General features: G+C 38.3%; 1 protein-coding gene across 2 annotated transcripts in view; it reads left to right on the forward strand.

Annotated features, from left to right (window-relative positions):
- Window positions 1-21,171, forward strand: part of THSD4 (thrombospondin type 1 domain containing 4) — a 639,363-nt gene that overhangs the window by 352,006 nt on the left and 266,186 nt on the right. Inside the window, exon 1 of one of the 2 annotated variants that reach the window (XM_019533461.1) lies at window positions 2,181-2,429. The exons of the other annotated variant lie outside the window; for it this stretch is intronic. Coding sequence (XP_019389006.1) covers window positions 2,358-2,429 — 72 coding nt within the window. The 5' untranslated portion in view covers window positions 2,181-2,357. Of the gene's footprint in view, window positions 1-2,180; window positions 2,430-21,171 lie in introns of those variants that run through there. 2 annotated transcript variants of the gene reach the window in all.

Genomic DNA, 21,171 nt, shown 5'->3' on the forward strand with positions numbered 1-21,171 from the left:
TAAAAAAAAAAAAAAAAAAAAAAAATATCACTTGGGATATAAGTGATTTGATGTGATGTCACACCTCTGTTTGTTTTGTTACTGGATGGAGGGGCCAATCCATTTTTAGCTATGCTGCTAGACAGCGGGTAGGTCAGTGCAGTAGCTGAAGATAAAATAACTACTGGCTTTAAATGAGCCAAATTCCCATTGATTTCAGTGGAAGTTTTGGTCAATTGAAAACACTGTAAGTTGACCTGTGCCAGTAATAGGAATGCTGGTACTCTGTACCCTTTTAGTAGAAGCAATATTTATTTAAAATTTTGCAAGCTTCCTATTACATAACTGTACTTAGTTGTTACTTGGACATGAGTCTGAAAATTAAAGAAAGGAAGCCAAATATACAAAGCTTTCCTTTTTAGGGTAGTGAGAGGAAAGGATGGTTTTGGAGTTAAATGTCAAACAAAATATAAGAAATAAAAATCTGAGAAAGCATTCTCACTCCAAATGTCTGAACGTATTACAAAACATAAGCATTCATATATGAAATTACAGGATTGCAAACCCAAAGAACTCAAAAATTGTAAACTAGACTCCAAAAATCAAGAGATTTTCATAGAAAAATAATTTTTGTTTTCTTTTTCTTTGCATTCTGGGTCTGAGGTGCCTTTAGGTCATGTTTTTTAGTTGCTTTCTGCAACTAGAGTAGTAGAAATATATTATTTATATTAAAGGTGAGATTCTTGCATAATCTTGACTTCAGGAGTCATGGTGTTAAAAAAAAAAAATCCCTCAACTTCTTTGATAAAATCCTTCAAGTTGGCAACAATGAAGTTGAGAGGAATTTAAAAGTAAAATGAGAAAGGGAAGGAAAGAAAATATAGAACTAAATCAGTCCCATACATTTTTAAATGTTATGAAAATTGTTCTGTCCTGCTGTTCAGTATGATGCATTTTAGTCAGCATGCCTTTAGAGCAGTGCTTTTCATGTTTCACAAAAATACCTATATTGTTTAGCTTTGCAAAAAAGTGTCCCCTGCACAGACATGTCCAAGGAAAGGGGAGCACTCCATCCTGTACGTCTCTTGCTCTGCATTTTTATTTCAGTTTCCAAGACAGAAACATAGTGGTCTGTTTAGCAGTGTTAATACTACAACTATGTACTGTGCTTCTTATACTGTTTTTACTATTTTCTTGAAAATCGACATACCTACTAAAACAAAACAAATTACTTCCCCATGTTTCTCTTGTCTTTGAAGGTTTGTAATTGCTGATCACTTGGCTTAGGCAACTCTAGGATTTGAAGAGATAGTGCTTCTTTTATCTGTAAATACATGAAAACAAGAGAGAGATTGCCTTTTAGAATACCAGTTAATGTTTCATTTCCTGCAAATAGCTGAGCCCCTTCTAAGGGGTAATGAGCACCCCAACTCCTCTGGGCTATAAGTGAGAACTGGAGCGTGCTGACAGAGTCTCGTACAGCAGTGGTTCTCAACCTTTTTTGTACCAGGATGCATTTGCAAACATCGATGGCCAATCTTGACCCAGTGGCCCCAGTATGTGGTGCGGGGGGGTGTGGGGCAGGGGGGCCCCAAGCAGCCCCTTGCAGGCTGGAACTGTGCCAGCCTGCAAGGGAAAAGCCACAGTTTCCCATGTTCTTCTCCTTGAAAGTTTTAAAGTTTGTTGATCCATTTTTAAAGTTTGTTTGCGACCCTTTCATATATTCTTGCGACCCACTTTTGGGTCGTGCCCCACGGGTTGGGAAATGCTGCCTCACAGGACTGTATAATGACTGTAACGTTGTACTGATGTAAGGCTGTTTGTAAATCGCAATGTTACATTCAGTTTCCTGGAATAGTGTTTAGCTGATTGATTTGCTATAAACTTCTTTAATAAAAGAGGTGCTGCAGCTTTAAGTAGCTCCTGCTGTCTAACAATCTACAGGCATCTTTTGCGAGCTGGTTTAGCCTCTGTTTCTCCAATCATGCCTGCTTAAGTCAATAAGGTATTGACAAGCCTCCTCGTGCATTAAAGCTTACCTTTTAGCTTGTTCCATGAACCAGAGCAGATGCATAACTTGGCGTTGACCATTTCTGTCCCTCCCCTTCTTTGCCTTATACTAACTACAGCCCCCCAGTCATTGCTGACTTGAGCCCCCTCCCCCCAGCAGGGAGAAGTCATTACATGAAGAGATCAGCTTACCAGTTGTCTTCAGAGCAGGGGCTGAGAGCAAAGCTCCTGGTAGTACAGGGAGTGAGAGAGTGAGTAGTGCCTAGCAGAAGTGCAGGGCTCTGATACTGAGACACAAGTGCATCTGCTAACTGTTAGGACTTGGCAGAGGGATTTCTCCTCTAGGGTAGCTCTAACTTTGGGTAATAATGTTTGTCAGCTACCTGATACTAACATTGCTCTGCTCTCAAACAACAGTGTTAGCAAGACCTGGGGGAGAGGTAAGCCAAGTATATCGTCTTGTCAAAAATTATTGTCTTGTCAGAGCTGCACTTCCTCATCTATCTATCAAGAGGGATTGTAACTGGCTTTTGTTGTGTAAGATATTTTAGAATTGCATGGTCCGCTACTGTATAAAAATAGTTGTTTAGTGTGCAAAAAGCCTTTTAGCTGGTAAGATAAGTTTGTCAGCTGTTGAAAGCCAGCTTCATTTTATTTGCCACACAAAAGGTACATCATGCTTTTTGTGAGATACGAGTATAGTTTGTGGATTGTTTTCTAATGTATACAGAAATAAAATACTGTTTACAGCAGTATGTGGTGTGATGCAGTACAGTACAATGTTGCGTTTAAGTTTTTTGTAGGAAAGGTGCAGGACCAAAAAGTTTTTACTTGTGTTTTTTCTTTTGATGCTTAAGAATGACCTCTGTATTGCACGTGCACACATGCAGAGTGTGTGTGTGTGTGTATAAATATATATATATATTTAAAAAAAAAAATCAGCATCTTCATTCAGAGTATGGGGATTATTACAATAAAGAGGCAGACAAAACTACAGTACATGTTTTAGAATATAGGTAGCAGCAGTAAAGAGTGATTCTGGGGTATTCCCATTAATATGGGAATTTCAAGTGATGGAATGAAAGTAATTTTTAACATTTGAGGTTGCTAATCCATTTCCTAAGGCAGTTTTCCAGATTTTGGCTTATATCAGAGTATTTTTTCATCAAACCCTTATTTTATCCTGGAGGGGAAAAATTTAACTAATCATTTTCCATTTAGGAAAGAATTTAGCAGACATAATTATATAGACCTGAAAATGCATATTAGTGAATTTGCCAGCAAAATACATTCTTGAAACATTTGATAATCTTTTCTTCACCTCCCTACCTGAAATGTAATGCATATTTACATATTTTAATAATAATATGGAATAAATAGATAATGCTTTAATATGCTGTTTCGTCTCTGAATATGTCAACAGTATGCAGGAAAGCTAAGTGAAAAGTAAATCTTCTGAAGGTTGGTGATTTTGCTTTAGAGCTCTGCCTTTTGTTAGTATTGTCAGAAGTTTCTAATAGCCTTGTATAAAGCCCAGGGCAATTACTTTCCCCGCTTAACGAAAGTGGAAGTCAACTGAAAACTCATCTGAGTCAAAAGCTGCTAGGTTGAAGCTTAGTATAGCCCCTACCTTTAGAGGGTGCATTTTAAGAATGTTTTAAAAAATAGAAACATAATGGACACCATTCCAGAAACAACGTCTGCTTTAATGAAATCTTGTGTTATGAAATGCAGTCTTTGATCTAATTAAAAGAAAGTAAGGAAAAGTTTTAAACAGAGGATAAGGGCATTTAAATGGGCCAATGATCAAGTAACTGGAAGCTGATCATTGCCCTCTAGTTGTCACTCAAGTTTTTACGTCCCAGTTGATTGTTATTTAGCAAAAGAAAAATAATAGATGGACTCACCTTACCTAGACTGAGGGACTTTAAAAATGTGTGGTGGCTCATATGGAAAATATTTCTGTCACCACTGCATGCACATGTGGTCTTCAGAGATCCATATAAAGAGCAAATTGAGAGCAGCAGCAGTGTTGCTTGCCAATTATTGTTGTGAGTGAGTAGAATAAAAGCAATTCTGTGTTCTTACCTGGAAATGAATTTCTGCAGTAGGAGTGCAATGTGGAACATTTTAGCACTGCAATGCATATGCCAAATAGTTAAAACTCTACTGCTCTCTTTAGTTTCTCAGCTAACACAGCAGCCTAACTATGAAACGAGGAATAGGGCTTTATCACTGAAACCTGGGACTGTGGGCTTTTCTATATTTAATGAGCAGGCTTCTTTCTTTTAATTTATTAATGAGCCTAATTGTGAAAATTCTATACCTAAAATACACAGTGTTTCATGGAGGTGCAGTAAATCCTTTGCACATGTGTTGTCAGAGCCCACCTCTGCATAATCTTCAGCATTTTTCCTACATTAGCTATAGCATCTTGGCTACATAAATACTGTTTCTTTAGGAAATTAATCAATTAGGATTTATCCCTTGGTGGACAGGCAGTGAACTAAACAGGGGGGAAATAAGTGAGAAGCCATATCTAGAAAAAATCAGAACAGCGCTATATTTCTGGCTAAAGTGTTCTGTTTACTTCCAAGAATGTTTTTGTTTTTATTGATTTAGAGGTATATGCAGTATATAAGGTTCTGCCCATGAAAATGCTGGCATTCTATGCTTTATGAAGTTATCAAGTGTTCTTTTCTTGCCAGTTTGTTCTCTCTTGCATTTTAATGCTTGCAGCTTGTGTATTCAAGTAACATAAAAAAACGAAAATCCAATTGTTAGTTTCCACTTTGTTAAGTCTTTAAGAATTCCTATTGCTACTTGTTGTGTTAAGTTTTGCTTTTCTTTAGTCTTTGGGGTGGGGAGTAGCTAAACATGATATCTATTAAATGTTATTGCGTGGGATTTTTTCCCCCATCCAGAGGACAGTGTGGATGAGTAACCTTGCAATTTGCCCCATATTTATTTGCTGTGGTGAAGGACCTTTTTTGGTACTGTGTGTAGGGAAGATGCAATATTCTTCACCCATGGCTGGATGCTCAGACTGTTAACTCCTCCTGATCCAGCCTCTTTAGAGGTCAGAGTTCAGATTCCTTCTCTCCGGGGTGCAGTTGTCCCCATGAACAGACTGTCCATCTACTTCTGGTGGCTGACAAAGAAATACAGTTTATTTGGCATCAGGTAGAAAATAATGAGAAAACCACAAAACTGAAGTGAAGCTATGTTAAATGGATCTGAGTTTAACTGCAAGAAGTTTAGCTCTGATCTCTTAGGTTCAAAATAATGATAAAATGAGAGGTTTATTTTCCCCTCGACGTACTATTTTTATAAGTTCGGTGTCAGAGTTTCCAATATGAGCCTTCTAAAAGTTTTACCCTGTGGCTGGAAGTCTTTACCTCTCCTCTAGAGCCAGAATGTCATGTTCCAGCAAGGTATCTTATCCTGAGATAACTTCATGTGTAACTGAGAGATTCTCTTCTCTAGTAATCTTCTTGATGGAGTTTGTTTGCCTATCTCTTAAATTAGCATGTTCTATATTACCTCATCCCTTAGTTCAGACCTCAGCACACACCTACATCACAGTTAAAGTCATTATTCTTCCACTTATAAATACACAACTTTTAAATGTTCCTCTTGCAGTTTACATGATGCATATGTGTATCAAGAATCAGAAGATTCTTATGGACCTCTACAAGGAATGAATCTCCTTCGCTGAATATTTGGAACATGCCCTCCCTTTCCATCGTGATGTTTTCTTTTGGCATATGAAGGCCAGACTGTTACCCTTACTCTCAGTATGAGATGCTCTACTCCTTGAATTAGTCTTATTGTATGCAGCAGCAATGGGTGATATTATGTGCATTTAATAAATCACCCATCCTGGCTTCCTTAGCAACTTCTTATCCAAGCTTTTGTGTCACAAAACCAAAACCAAAACCAGTTTGTAAACATTTAAAATTGCTGCATTTTCTGTTTATATTTTTAAAATTTACGTTTTTATTCTGCGTGTCTGACAAAAATTTGGTACAATTTATGAAAAATTGGAAAGAAAACTAGCTTCAAATATAAAACAAACATTGACTTCATTGTGCTTGTGTGGTAAATTAACTTTTTATAAGAGTACATTAATAGTTCAATTTTCAATGGATTTAAATGGGCAGAAACAGGCTTGCAGAGTTTGACCCTGAATTCGTTTCAGCTCTGTGATAACATTATGTCCAGATAAAGATTTTTTTTTTTTAAACCTTCATTCTCTGCAGTAAGTGAATTTGTTAAAGAAGCAGAATTTTTATTCACATATTTTGCTATGGGAGTTAGCATGAAGCACAGGAAATGTAACCACATCCTTAAATTATACTTTCATCAGCTATCTGTTCATCCTAAATATAACAAGTTTTAGTTACTGGCTAAGTGTGAAATTATCTCCTCTCTAAATTTAGGAATGGAAGGATGAAAACAGCGAGATGAACCTGCTGAAATGAGTTGAATTGATATAACTATATCCCTGGCTTCTGAATGATCAGAAAATCCACTGTGTGAACTGTACCTGTTTCAGACTGTTGGTTTTGCTGAGCAGCATAAGGCTTGTGATAAGAAATTCTTTATAACTTCATAGGTTGCAAAATCAGAAGGAAATCTGTAGACATGCAAATAACGTTCCTAGCATTAGTTTCAATGGGAGTTTTGTTATCTCGGCCATTATTCCTGGAAAACATGGTTGCAAAGAGACTTTGCATTTATCCCAGGATAAGCCATGTTAACCTGAGACTAAGTGCAATCATACAGACATCTATGATTGTTGTCCCCAGGGTAAATACTAACAAAGTTTCCCAGATAGGAGGTAGTAACAGTTTATCCTGGGGTACTGCAACACACATGGGTGATGTGTGTATATGCCAGTCCCAGGATATTTTTGTTCCAAGACAAAAACACAACTTATCCAAGGACAATGCAATGTCTATTCCTAGCCGATAGTTGGCGAAGGCCTGGTCCAGTGCTTATAGGTAAAGCCACTTCCATGTGACCCTAAGAATCAGGGCAGAAGTGCCAGCATTTTTCAGTGTTTCTCCAGATGTGAACAGAGGCATTTGGAGAAGTTGAAAGGAAAAATAAGCTTGCCCATACCCTGTAAACTCCCACTACTGACTCATTTGCTGAGACAATCACTCTTGAAGATACGGGTATTTATTTTGTTAGTGGCCAACATATTTAGCCAGCCAGATAGCTTGCTACGCTTATTAAGTCACTGGCAGTGCTCAAAAGTTTCAGTTCAGCTGTTTGTCCAAACCATGGAAATTTTTCATTTAGTCAAGGGCAGTGATTCCCAAACACAGTGACATGGCACCCAGGGGTGCCAGCAGAATCTTTGCAAGGTGCCTTGAAGTGTGAAGAGATAAGATAAAAGCAGGCTCACACGGGTCCATGGGTGGTCATACCCCATTCCTGCTACCCAGCTTCTTTGCAAGGAGGTAAGCTGTGTAATATATGAATTAGTTTTTGAAATTGGGTGCAATTCATAAAAGTTATGGAGGGGTTCCCCAAGTCCAGTGAGGGGTGCCTCAAGGTCAGAAAAGCTAAGAACCACTGATTTAGGTAGAACTTTAGCATGTGTATTCCCTTGTCTGGCCAGAAGCAGGAAGTACAAAGATGCATTAAGAGACGTATCTTTAAAGACTGCCCATATTTTCCCCACAATAAAAAACTCTTTGTTTTAAATTAAGTCCAAAGATGTGTGACGATTCCTACTAATCTATACAGTCTTCTGTTCTGAAGCCACCTTCACTTCTACCCTAAGACAGACCTGAAATCTACAATGCCAAATTGTAGCTGAGATTTTGAATCCTTTGCTGGGCAGGGCGGTGAGAACAAATCTCTTAATGTTCTTTTAAAAAAATACTATCTTCAGGGTTTGTATAGCCTGTGTAGCATTCTTCTTTGGCTGACAGTTCTTTTTCTGAGGTCAGCCAAAGAGTACTGCTGATGCCAGTATTGTGACTCACTTTCCATAAGGTAGAATACAAATGGTGCATTCCCTCACTGATCTGAGAAGTGGACCATTTGTGCATGAAAAGAACCCCATAAACAACTTCAGACTGTGGCCTTTTGAAAACTTTTTTCTGATTGACATAATATCAATCAAGAAAGAATGCATCTCTGCTCCAGGAACTTTGAGTAACCTCCGTAACAAACTCCACGGAGTCTTCTCAAGTCTCACTAGAAAAGGCGGATGTGTTTGTCAGGTGCTGCGTCCTTGTGAAAGAACAGTGTTAAGTGCTTAATCGACATGGAAGCAAAAATAGGCTGATATAATTTTAGACTTTGTGTGCTGGTAGCATGTCACTAAGTAACTGAATCCACACCTTGTTTATTCAGCTATGTGGTACATTTGTAGTCTTTATTACTATGCTATCTGAACTTCTTACAATCATCAATGTAATTGTTATGCCTCTATAAGATAAGGAAGTCCTGTTATCAAAATATTACAGAGTACTGAGGCAGAGGGACATCCAGTCCAGATACTTAAAAGTATTTAGGCACCTGATTGCCATTGAAATCATTATTGAGTTATCCACTGAAATAGATGCCTCAATAGGAGATGAGCACCTTATTATCTTTGATGATCTGGGCCAAAGGGACTCTCCCAAAATTATTGAGGAAGTCTGTTGGTGGAATAGGGAATAAAATCTAAATTCCAGATACATTATACTAACTTAGACCATCCTGCCACCTAGTCTTTTGCCTTAACTCAGGGTAAAAGTATGTGTTACACTTAGACCATATTAAATCTTTGGAATTGTAGGCAGTGTTAACGTTGGAATGTGCAGTGAGGAGTTAACACGTTAAGGGTTAATACCTTTACTTGCCTGGGCTCTATCTCTGCTTTTTATGGTGGGGGCTGGAGGGGACTGGGAGCCATGCATCCCGGGATTCTGGAGGATTGCAGATTGCTCATTTTATCTTTGTGGAAGAGACTGAAGTTACCTTAACATGAGCTAGGTAGCATGGCCCAGAGTAAACCCTTGCCTGAAGTGGTGTAGCTTTGAGACACTCAGAGAGCTCTTAGCACTAGTAAATGAGCTTTTACCTGTGGATATGTGGATTTTAAGTGCCCTTAGAATGCTTTAAGTGTGATGTGTAACGTCACCCTTAGTCACACCATCACATTATTATATTTCAGGCCCCTTTTTAACCAGAAAGAGGTCAGACTTTATCTAATCTAATAGCACAGGACCTTTCCATTCCATTGGGCTACTGTTAACACCAATGCACAAAAAAATCCAAACTCTCTTTCCACTTTTCTCATTGATTTGCAATATGACTTTAATTCACCTTACTGTTCATTTCCTCAGTTATTCTACCTGTAAAATAGGGATAATAGAATTTTATGCACTCTCCCAAAATTGGGTCCTCCTAATTTGGAGAGGATTGATGTAGGCACATGGCTGCAGTTTCACATATAATATCATCTGTGTGTTTACACAGTGTGGGAAACTTGCAGAGATATTGTGGATTGGCAACTGGAGAGGATGTTTGAACCTTCCTCAGCATATAACATAACTTATTTGGATTCATGACAAAATTATATATTCAGCATATCATAAAAGCAGATCATAATTCAAATATGACAGTAATTGCTGCCATCACAGATGTAGTATTTGAAAACACAGCCCTCCACAGCTAAAAAGAAAACAAGCCTGAAGAGACATGCTGAAGCTGCGAGGGTGCACTCAGTACACCTAAACACTACCAAACTGATTAAAGTGAGCAATGACACAGAGACCTCCCTTTTGCTTTATCTCAGCTTTAACACCACTATTAGTAAAGCTATTCCTTGCTGTAGAAACTGTGGGCCTTGTTACATGTTGATTTGGCACAGTTCCTGGAGCTCTCAATGCCTGGATTGTCCACACATCCATACATGAAACTAGTTTTAAGCATTCTTTAGGCAGTTTAAAGTTATGCCACTCCAGCCTAGGTTTATCTGTGTTATCTAGCTGGTGTTACATTAACATGTAGCCACTCCAGGCCATGCATTACTATGAACACCCCACCTAGCCCCACTCCCCTTATGGACCAGATTGGAACCACTGCCCTCCCCCCCCACCTCCTGATCAGCTTGCCACCCCATGCTCCCATCCTCCACCAGCCCTGATCAGCCTGCTTCCCCCGGCACTCCAGATGCCTGCTCACCTGGTTTATTTTTGGCAGCTGCTCCTAATTTGGGGGGGGGGGGTGGCAAGCAGTGAAGGGGAGCCCTCCTGCCCAACACCTGTTGTTGCCATTGCTCTCTGGGCTGCACTCTGCCTGGAGAAAAGTGGGAGCCTGGTGGCAGCAGTGGCAGGGAGTGGGAAGTGGGGGTTCCCCTTCCCTGTCTGCTCCCACTGTACAATGCCAGCAGCTGAAAATAAGCCAGGGGGCCCTGGGGGTAGGGGGGTGACCATGGGGAGAAGTCTTGAAGGGCAGGGGGAGGCCATGGGGGCAGGGGGACAGCGGAGAAGTCCAGAAGGGGGGGGGGATTACTTTTCAATCCTCAAGGCCCCTGCTGGCTTGAATGTGTAACTGCTTCAAATCAAGCTAGCACAAATACTGATCAGCGTTTGAGCAGCTCAAAGTGCAATGTGTTCCAAGGCAGCATGACACAAGCTTTGTATGCTAGAATGCTTTCCAGTCTATAAAGATGTTATTTATGTTGCATCAGAAATAACTCCAAAAAATGCCTTTCATATTTTCTAAATAAGTAAATGATTCCCTCCATGTCCCTCCCCCCTTCCCCTTTTGCTTTCCTTCATGGTCCATAAGGATCCTTCATTCCTTTCCACATAGTCACCACTCCTGCATCCCTCCCCTTTCTCCTGTGGGAAGTCCAGGACTGAAATACCACAAGTAGAGCCGTGTTGAGTGAGGGGCACTGGCAGAGAGTTGTTAGGATATTTTCCTAATGGCTCCCAGGCTGAAAGACCTGATCCAAAGCCCATTGAGTTTGAAGGGCTCTAAATCAGGCTTATGCTGAATTTCTTAGTCATAATCTAAGCATATGAAAGGCAAGGAGAGGGTTATAATAATGACTACAATGTTAAACTGCAGCATTGTACTCAGGTTCTGTCATAATTCAGTTAAATTTATTAAGATGTTGCCAAATAAATAGCTAAGTTTAATTGGTTAGCTGATTTGATTCTCAAACAAATGTTATAGACTGTTTTTCCAGAAAGCTGTTCTCTGAGAAACCTGTTGGATGACTTACTAAAGACTCATGTTTTAAAGAATTTACCATGAATTTTACACATGGAAATATCATTTTGTCCAGAAACTAATAGTTCAGTAAATGTTATTTTATTGTACTTTGTTATTGGCGCTATTGGTTTACTTGCTTTATTTCAATTTTTTAAAATCTTTTGTTTTAAAAATAATAATTCACTTAAAATGCATTAATCAATATTTAGTCTTAACAAGGTAATAGAAATGGTTTTATTTATTCTGGCAAAGCAGGTTAATCTTGAGTAGCAGCAAGCTCCTAAGAAAGTTAAGATCTGATTCAAACATGCTGACTGTATAAAAGGAGCAATGGAAGAAGGAGGCAGGATATTTTGCATAAGGATGCACTGAAAGCTATTTGCCTTAGAAAATACTGCAAAGGCAAAATAACTCACTATAATTATTTTTAAATCTTATGGTTGTTAATACAAATAGTTCTTTCTTCTAAAGAGGCTTTTTCTGGATTTCCTATCTCTTTATGGAAATGTAAGATTCTGATGTATAATGAGACAGAGGCATGTGTTTTAAACCTCATAAAATGTTTAATTAACAGAATGCAGGTTGTTGTAAACTCCTGGCAGTTGCTTTTAAGTGACACCTCCTTTTATATCAACTCTCTTATTTAGCAATTTCATTTCTCTGTGCTTGTATATACAGAACTTTTTATGTTTATACGTGTGCATGATGTATGTATTTTGAAGGAGACTAAAGAAGACTAGTGTGTTAATGGAATTACCGAGCCTCTTGCCACTTGGACCCTTCTGGAAATGAGATCTGGCAAACAAAAAGGCTGCTTAATAACCAAATAAACACCCTGCTGTTAATGTCAAGAGTGTAATTTGCTGCAAGCTTTCCTGCAGGTACAGCACTATAGCTGGATTACTAACAATACTCATCAGGCTGTAGATAAGAGTTTGTGGTTTAGGATTTGGAGGGAATTGAGCAGCGATCAAAAAGTTAAAGCAACATTTTTTGTATTGTTAAAAGATAGCGTACAGGAGTGGGATTGGCATATCTGAATCTTCCTCATCGGTTTAGGATTTTCAGTTTTCTTCATTGTCTTTCATATCACTCACTCCTCTTTCCTGCCAAAAGAACAGGAGCAGGGATCAAACGTCATCCTCTGCTATGTTTAAGGACCCAAAGGCACCAACATGGCAATTATATCATTGACAGCCCCTACCTTGCTTCTCTTTAATGACCCTTTTTAAATGAGACATGAAAGTGGAGCATGGGAGAGCATTAAATTAAAAGGTCTGTCTGTCTATGTGACGTGACTGCCTGAAGCTATTAATCTGGGTTTTTCTAAGGGGCGACAAGTATTAGTTTTCGTGGGAGCGTGGGTTTGGAGGTAGGGTGTATCAGGGGACAGAGCGTCTTGAAGAGTTCTATACCCTTCTCCCTTACAGACTTTTTAGCTGAAGCAGGTGAGTTTGATCCTTCAGCCTTGCAAAAGATTTCAGTAAAAATACTATTTTTAGGTTACTGTATTTTTTGTCAGATTTCTACCAAAAAAGTTAGGCTTTCACTGAAAATCTGCAACCTCCAAAGTGTTCAGTTTAAATATAAAAGCCTTTTGTTTTAACCAAAACATTGCTTGATATTTATGTAAGAAAAACTCCCACAGTTTAGGCTAGTATAAAATGATTTAATTTAAAAAAATTAAGATTTTTCAATAAATGCCTGTTTTTGGAGAAGAAAAATTTAACTGAAGTTTTCATTGAAAATCTCTAGTATTTAATTGGTCACAAATAAGGGATATTAAAAGGCTTGGCTATTTGGTGTTTCAATACATGGTCATTTCCTGGCTCTTTGGAGATTAAAAGTATAAAAACAATGGCAAAAACATGTAGGAATGCTAGATTTTAATCCCAAACAATAAATTTATCAAGGGATTTTACCTCTACTAAATAAAAAGTTCTTATTTCTCTCCTTTTGTTCAGTATTTTTTTTCCTTTATTACATTATACTCCTTAACTGAAACTTGTGTAGGAGTTGTAAGTGGGTGAAGCATTTTTGAAGAAAGCAAGAAAATTCTTAAAGATGAGCTCTTAGGCAAGTATTAGGTAACACTGCCATATCGGTTGCATTGGTATGTTTATTATTCTATTAAACTAATCTACATTCAAGTTTGGAAATCAGTAATAAAATGTAACTGTTACAGAGATAATAGACCCCTCTATATAAGCATTCAGTAGGTGGGAAATATATTAACTCTACATGAATAGAACATTTCAAACAGATGTTCTGGGCTCATGCTTGTAGGTACTTGAAAACTGAGATTTATTTCAGTTCTCAAATGAGCAGGTGATACTGAAGTATTCTAGCCAGAGGCACTGAGTGCTGTGATGTGGGCTGTCAGCCAGTGTCCTCCAGAAAAGCGTAAGGACAAAGAGTGACTATATAAACTACATTTCTTGTTTCCTTATTAACTGGGAAATTATCTTAGCTCAACTGCTAGAAAGACATGTTTGGCTTATCTGTTAAACTAAAGATGATTTTGTTCAGTGTCTGCTTTAGATGTCTAGATACAGAATACCCTATTCCTTCCCCTCCCCTGCATTTTCAGACACATAGACTATGCTGTAATATTTTAAAGTTACCACCTAATGTAGTGAGTACGTGAAGTCAAACTCGGAACAAATATTCCTCCAGTTATGGTACCAAATGTACCGCCACTGACATACTTGGTTTCTAATGGAATGATGGCACCAAGAATGACGTAACAACATAGAAACCTGTAGTTGAAAATGACTCAGGAATTTCACTGTGTATTGTCTCTTCAGTCATAGTCACTGCGACGGTAGCATGATACAGGAAGAATTACAAAACTGCTGAGGAAATGGAGAAAGGAAGAAAAAGATGGAGAGGCAAGGATTTTTGTAAGTGATATCTTTTATTGGATTAGCAGCATGGTTGGGGTAGTTTTAGACAAGCTTTCAAATGCTGGGCATTCTGGACAGCTCCGAGCTGTTGGCCAGGTCCACCAGACCAACTGCTGGGTGTGATCAAAATAGCAAAATCAAAATCATATTCTCTTTTATTTTTCAATTTAGTAGTAGTTCTGGATGAATGCCAAAAATGATAATTGCAGCTTTTAATATTATGCTAACTTTTTGGAGTATAGCTAGTAGAAATTAACATTCAGCGCTATGCCCATAAAACGGTATGGCAATGCTTAGTATGATAGTAATACTAAAGAGTCTCCTTGGTTCTTAGTTCATGAGCAATCTCTATTAGTACAAGTTAGAAAATTAACAGGCTTTGATTGACATAAAGTACCTTTCACACCGCTCTGGCAACATAAAGTGGCTTTAAAGGGACCTTAGTGTGAATAAAAGCCAAGCTCTGAACCTGTCATATGCTTTTCTTCTTTTTTCCTTGTGTCCTCTCATTCTTGGTAGTAAAACCAGTATTTTGCAATTATTGGTAATAACTGGTAATTACTGACAAGACTTGTCAATAAAATGCCATTATTTTCCATCCCATTTATTGATCTCACTAGTTCTTTAGGTTAATTCTAATTATGTCACTCCCATTTATTTTGATTTTACTTGGGAAATAAAGGCATTTCTAATCCTTTCATAATTTTCCCCAATGGTATTTTTTGGGGAAAAAGGTAACTTACTGTTTGTAAGACAAAATACAATGTTTTGAACAGGTAGGAGTTAATTTTCAGGAGGCAATATATATTTCCATGTTGTTAGGAGGCAGCATGGCAAGGCTGAAAAGTCCATTAGTCCTCGGAAGTGAGGAATGGTGCTTGGTGTAGCTCCAACCTTCTATGCATCTTCAGATTTGATTGAGAGCAGATGAGATCAAATGTTAACATTTGCAGCTGTTTTCACTGCTAAATAATAAGTAGAAAGCTCAAGAAGCAGTATTTACGTGAAATAGAAACAATTTGGGGCTGGCATGAGCAAATTTCAACACTTAACACCAATATGACACACTTTCCACTTGAGTTTGAAGCTGTTTCTGTGCTGTATTCAGAAGAAAACTCTGAATGTCCAGCAAGCAAATTAACAATCTGTGGAACTTTCAGACCTCCCATTAAGTGACACTACATTTTTGGATGTTGTAATATAGCTGCTAGAAAGTGCTAATGTTTCTGCTTATGGTCAGCAAGGAAATCTCCACTTTATCACCAGTAGCTTGTCAAAAATTCAGGAATCAAGAAATGGGACCATGCCTGTTGAATACAGTTGTTTACTTAAGAAAATTGGCCAAGATTCTTAACAAGGTGAGGTAGGAGATGCATTTCAGGCAAGCAAAAATGAAGAATTACACAAAAGTGGAGAATGAGGGTCCAAATAAGGGTTTGCCTTGGCCCAGTTGAAGACAAGGGCAACATGCTCATTAACTTTACTTTAACACTCTAAGGAAGAAACAGAACTCAAATGTTTAAAGAGGAGACATCATGGGCCAAACCAATGTGTTGGTGTAATAAAGTGCAAGTCCACCATAATGCACTATACAGCCATGTCTAAATTCTGCTCTGAGCAGACTTAGGTCTGAAAGATTTTAGCCAACCATGGATATCTTTCAACAGAGAAAGAAATGGGACTCTCTCTTTAGAGTTAGCTGAATGTTGTTACCAATAACTCCAAAAGCAGTGGAAATTAGGTGGTTACATCCACAGCTTTTCACAGGAGGAAAGCCCTCAGAAGCCTGTTCTTTAAGGAAAAGTGCAGAAGAAGTTTGCAATATAGCATACTACTCTTTTAAAACTTGATTCTTCAATTGTTTTTAAAAAGGGAGGGTTCTACAAGGTGAATGGCAGTACATGGATTGCAGGTGTATGGGGATGTGTAGTACATAAGGTCTAGAAGGAATGTGTAAGAAAGCAAAGGCAGGAAGAAAACATAATTTACATAGCTAGTGTTGGATGGATTGCAAAAATAACAGGGAAAAGTAATGGATTAAACCAAGTTGGTGGATATTTATATTAGGCAAACAGGTTTAGAACATTTCTAGCACCAGCGTGTTCACTGTAGCTGGAGGGGTTCATTATTTCTGACCAGACTAAATGTGACATACTGAAATCTGTAGGAGAGAGGAGAAAAATTCAGATGTTTCCATAAAAGTTGAAGTTCCTTTCTGGGTTAGGGCTTTATGCTGTGTCCTATCACTGTTGCATCTGAACAACTTCCATGTAATATGATAGCCTAGAGGAAGACCTTATGGACCTTCTCAGTAGTTGGATATTGGACTTTTTTCTGTTGTTGGATTTTGCTTTTTTTTTCTGTTGGTAGGTGCTTATCAGACCAGAATTCAATGTCTTTGTGTCACTCTTATATAGGAAAGGCTTCTGCTCACTCTTTTGGATCACTGGAATATTAACAGTTGTAGCATATGGTTGCTTCATCCTGAAGTTGATATTCCTCAGCATCAACAGCTTTTGGAAGAATAATATGTATATTTATTAGGTATCTTCTTAATCAGATGAAAACCCTGATTCAGCAACATGCTTAATGTCATACATAGCTTTAAGCAAAAGTACTCTCATTTAAGTCAGGTGGTTGACAACCTTCTTTAGGTGTACTCAGTACCTGAAGAGAGAACTTTCAACTCCAATGAATGTAGCCATGTTACTACACATTTCAGGTAGCATATTATTGGTAGCTGAGGGACAGTTTGGAAAAGTAATTATTTCAGAAATAGAAGCCTAATAAAAATGTGTGTGTGTGTGTGGGGGGGGGTTGTTTATTTGTTTTCCCTGCGGATGTATCTTTTACCTTTATCTTGAGACCCAGATGTTCTGTGGTAGATGTTGCTTCCATGTATGTGGGATTTTTGAAAAATTAGTATGTTTGATTGACTATATCTGCTGCTGCAGATAAAACAAAGAATGTCAACAGCAATACTTATGAGGACTTTGTTAAAGATGGACGTTTTAATTATGCTAAAAATATTTTTAAAATCATGTCATCTCAGTTGTTACGCATATAGTTTGGACACAGCTTTTATTCTTCACAGAAAGGAAAAATAGTATGCTATGCATGAATTTTGTGTCAAAACTAAGTCTCAAATAAAGATGCAAAGCTGAATCATGTTTGGATTTGACATTACTGAATTTCCATTACTTGCGTTCATAAATTTTGACTTAATAATATTAGTTTTTTTGTCAAATAGGACTATGGAAGACCATTCGCTCTTCCTCCCCTGCCCGTTTCCTGAAGAATGTGGGATACACACTCTGAGAAGAAGTAGGAACATTAGTTTTCATTTAATTCATCTGAGATTTCCCTTTTTAAAATTAAGATACTGGTATGAAGTTTATTTGTGCTCCTCCCATACAGTGCACACAGGAGCAAGGCAGGGAATGGTGTTTTAAGATCAATGAATCTGGTCTGACTGTGAGGAAGAAATGAACATGGGTCACTTAATTCTTGGCTATTTTATTGGAACATGGGGACAGTTATTTTGCTAGAAAAAACAGTGAGCCCACTCATGTTTTGCAGGCACTGAAACTTTAGAATAATTTAAAACGTATGAAAATGTATGCATCTTGAGTCTGATCCAAAGGCCACTGAAGTCAGCAGGAATCTTTCAACTGATGTCATTGGGCTTGAGTCAGGCCCTCTGTAACTAAATGTGAATGGTAGGTTTCATTCCAAGACACCGTAAAAGAATAGCTCAAATGTAGTAACTTGTCCCTAAAGTGTAAATTAATTTAAACTTAGCTCAGAATGAAAGTAAATTCAGGTAAACTTTCCATTTTTTTTCTGAAAAATTTCCCTGGACTATCTGTTTGTAGCACAACTTTATAGATATTGTGAAAGATTGACTTAATTAAATGGATATCTTTTGATACTTTTATAAATATATATTTTAAGCAAATGATTTTTAGTAACTTATTAGCAACTATATAAAAATGCATAGAAGAAAAACACACATTAAGGTTCCCAAATGCGTTAAAATTGACCTTCATCTTGTATGTCTCAGACAGGAAGGTCTAAGCTCACATACCAAAGCAGAGAACCGATCTGTTTGTTCTCTAATTCCCCAGTAAAGTGCAGCAGCCTTTAAAAATGGTTCATAAGGTAAAATCTTAATGAGGGATTGAATATGGTTTGAACATACAGTAACACTAGCTTTATTTTAAATATTTCATGTCCGGAGGTCTAATATCACATATGTAAAGTATAAGCACCATCAAACACAACTGTTATTATCACCAAAAGTGTACAATGAAATGTTTGATATGCACATAGTATAAATATACAGTGCTACTTAAAATATAGTGATGATTACATGGTAATGATCCCTTCTTATACTTCTGGTTTTTCCTGTTTAAATGAACAGTTCTGCTTTTTGGCTTGGCCAGATCATTTACAGAAGAACTTGATGAAGGCTGGTGGAGAGTGTTTATCTAAGCTCAGGGGAAGAAAAGACTTTAAAGGAATTGGCTAAGATCAACGAGAGTACCAAGACTGTGGCTTGCAAACCAGCTGTTTTCTGAAGAGGGTAGTCACTCACTTGGTCATCATGTGTATTAAAATTAAGTGGTAGCAAATTCCTTATCAGAACTCATCAGTGTGGGATGAGAAACTGATTGAATCAAAATTGCTTATTGCAGTAATGGGCTTGGATTTTTTATTTAGAAACTGGCATCTCAAAGAAAATTCATGTTTGGCCACTGTAGAGAATAACAATAATGCATAGATTAAATAGTTTTCTATTGCCCTTATTTCCCTTTTTTCTATTATCAGGGCTCTCAAAAGACAAGTTAAGGCACAAAACGGAGACACATACTCGCAATTTTCTGTTCAGTACAGGGCACATCCTTTAGTCTGTAGTTTGTCCTCCATTGTTAATGGTTTTATAGGCAAATAGGCTGCTGGCAATTAAAGCCATCTGTTAGGGTGTGTCCCCACATGCAGGGGCATGCATTTGTCATGGCACAAATTGCAACAGCACAAATTTGTGCTACTGCTCTTTGCTGCTGCACACGCCCCTGCATGTGGGGTTTGCTGTGGAGCAAAGTACCTCACTTTGGGGAAACTGCTGTTTCCCTGCTCCTCTCAGCTCCCAGAGGCCTGGAGGAGCCAGGGGACAGCTTAAAGCAGTGAAGACGCTTTGGCTAGCAGCTGGAGTGTCTCCCTGGAGAACCCAGCCTGTAGTTGCTTCAGCACATGCTCCTGGAACTTGTGCCCCACGGCTTTTTTTGCAGCTTTTTGTTTTATACTAGGAGTTTCCTTCAAACAGTTTTGAGGTCCCGCAAATCGCACATGCGCATTCATCTGAATGCACCCTTATTGTTTTTATTTTCTCCCTGCTTTGTGCAGTGCACTGTGGGAATGATGTGTGTCAAAATAGTCTGTGTGCATCTGTGCTCCTTGCTTTTCGTCTGGGACGTGTTTCTGTAGTTTCTGTTGTCCCCCCACCCCCCACAGTCCTGACTCATCCCCACCACACATGCACGACCCCAACCTTGCAGCTCCCCATGTGCACCCCTCCCCTGGCCCCAACTTTATTGCACAAATGACTCTGCTTACAGACCAGCAGAATCCAGACCAGGGAGCAGGCCATTGGCTGGACTCCCTAGAGAAAATTGAAGTAGAAGTCTAGAATTGGTGTAAACCCGCCTGGTACATGCCCAGCTTTTGACTCGGGAGCCACATGTATGGGTAGGTTCCGCATATCTGGGATTTTTGCTTCAGTTTTCTCCAACGGCCTGGATTCTGAGACACCCTATGAAATCCAGGACTGTCCTGGCCAGTCTGGGACACAGGGTCACACTGTACATGATGGATGCTCTCATATTCTATAAGCAATTAGCTGTAGTAATACCACTTCTTATTTTCCTGTGTTTCTGATATTGCATACATGTGACATTTATTTACCACACATGCACAGCTCCTACAAATTGGATAGCACGAGGCAGTATTAAAAAAAAATGAAGATCAAAATTCTATGCAATGGAATGCAACTTAAGTCACTCATGTACTCAACATGGCCGTGTGGCTTCTATCCCTGACCGCAAGATTTTGGAGCTGCAAGTGAGAAAGTAGTTCTAGATTCAAAGCCAAACTAATCTAAAATTATGTCATCTATTTGCCCACCAAAGCCACTGCTAGTCCTTGTTGACAGTGGAAAATTGATGTGCACACAGTTTAAATTACAAACTGATTTCAGGCAGGGATTCTTCTTTCATGCTGTCTGAAGAGCATTTAGTACAATGCATGCTACTAGGGCTACTAATTTTACTGTAGAATCAAGGAAAGATAAGAATAGAAAATACAAAATATGGAGTAGGAAACTCGGGTTTTCATTATGGCATGTGGTACACCACTATCTTAAATACTGCTAAGCTGTAGGTATTTGCCTAGTTTTCCTGTACCTGTGAGATTCGCTTCAATATAGAAAAATGATCATGTGCATATTTTTAGAGTAGTTAGAGTAATGTTGTAGTGGTAATGATGCAGGAATTACATGAGAAGCAAGGATTTCTTTGGGTAATATTTTTTATTTCTCCAACTGTATAGGTGAGGTAGTTAGACAAGCTTTGAATGCAAGACTCTTTTCTTTAGACCAGCTATGCAATTGGTCGAATAAAAGTTATCACCCAAAGAAATCCTTGCCTCTTGCATATTTGTATAATCAGATGTTGATGAGTGTCTTGAACAACATATCCATTGTTGATCAAATTGCATGTGCTTTAACAAGACAGAATGCTGCTGAAGCAGAGGTATATCCTATCTAGCAAACTGTCAGCAAGATTTTCTTGTTGAGTGTGATATAATTTCAATAGTTATTTTCAATCCTGATCCTGCAATGCAATCTGATAGCCCAAACTCTCTCTGGAATCTTACCAACTCCAGCATGATTCCTCATTGGTACAAAGGAATTAATTAGTCAAACTGAGGTCATTTTCTGTATTAGGCCTACCTTACAAAAAATAATCAGTGTTATACATGCATT

The sequence above is a fragment of the Crocodylus porosus genome, unplaced genomic scaffold, assembly GCF_001723895.1.
Source record: "Crocodylus porosus isolate Cpor-Errol unplaced genomic scaffold, CroPor_comp1, whole genome shotgun sequence".
Lineage (NCBI taxonomy): Eukaryota > Metazoa > Chordata > Crocodylia > Crocodylidae > Crocodylus > Crocodylus porosus.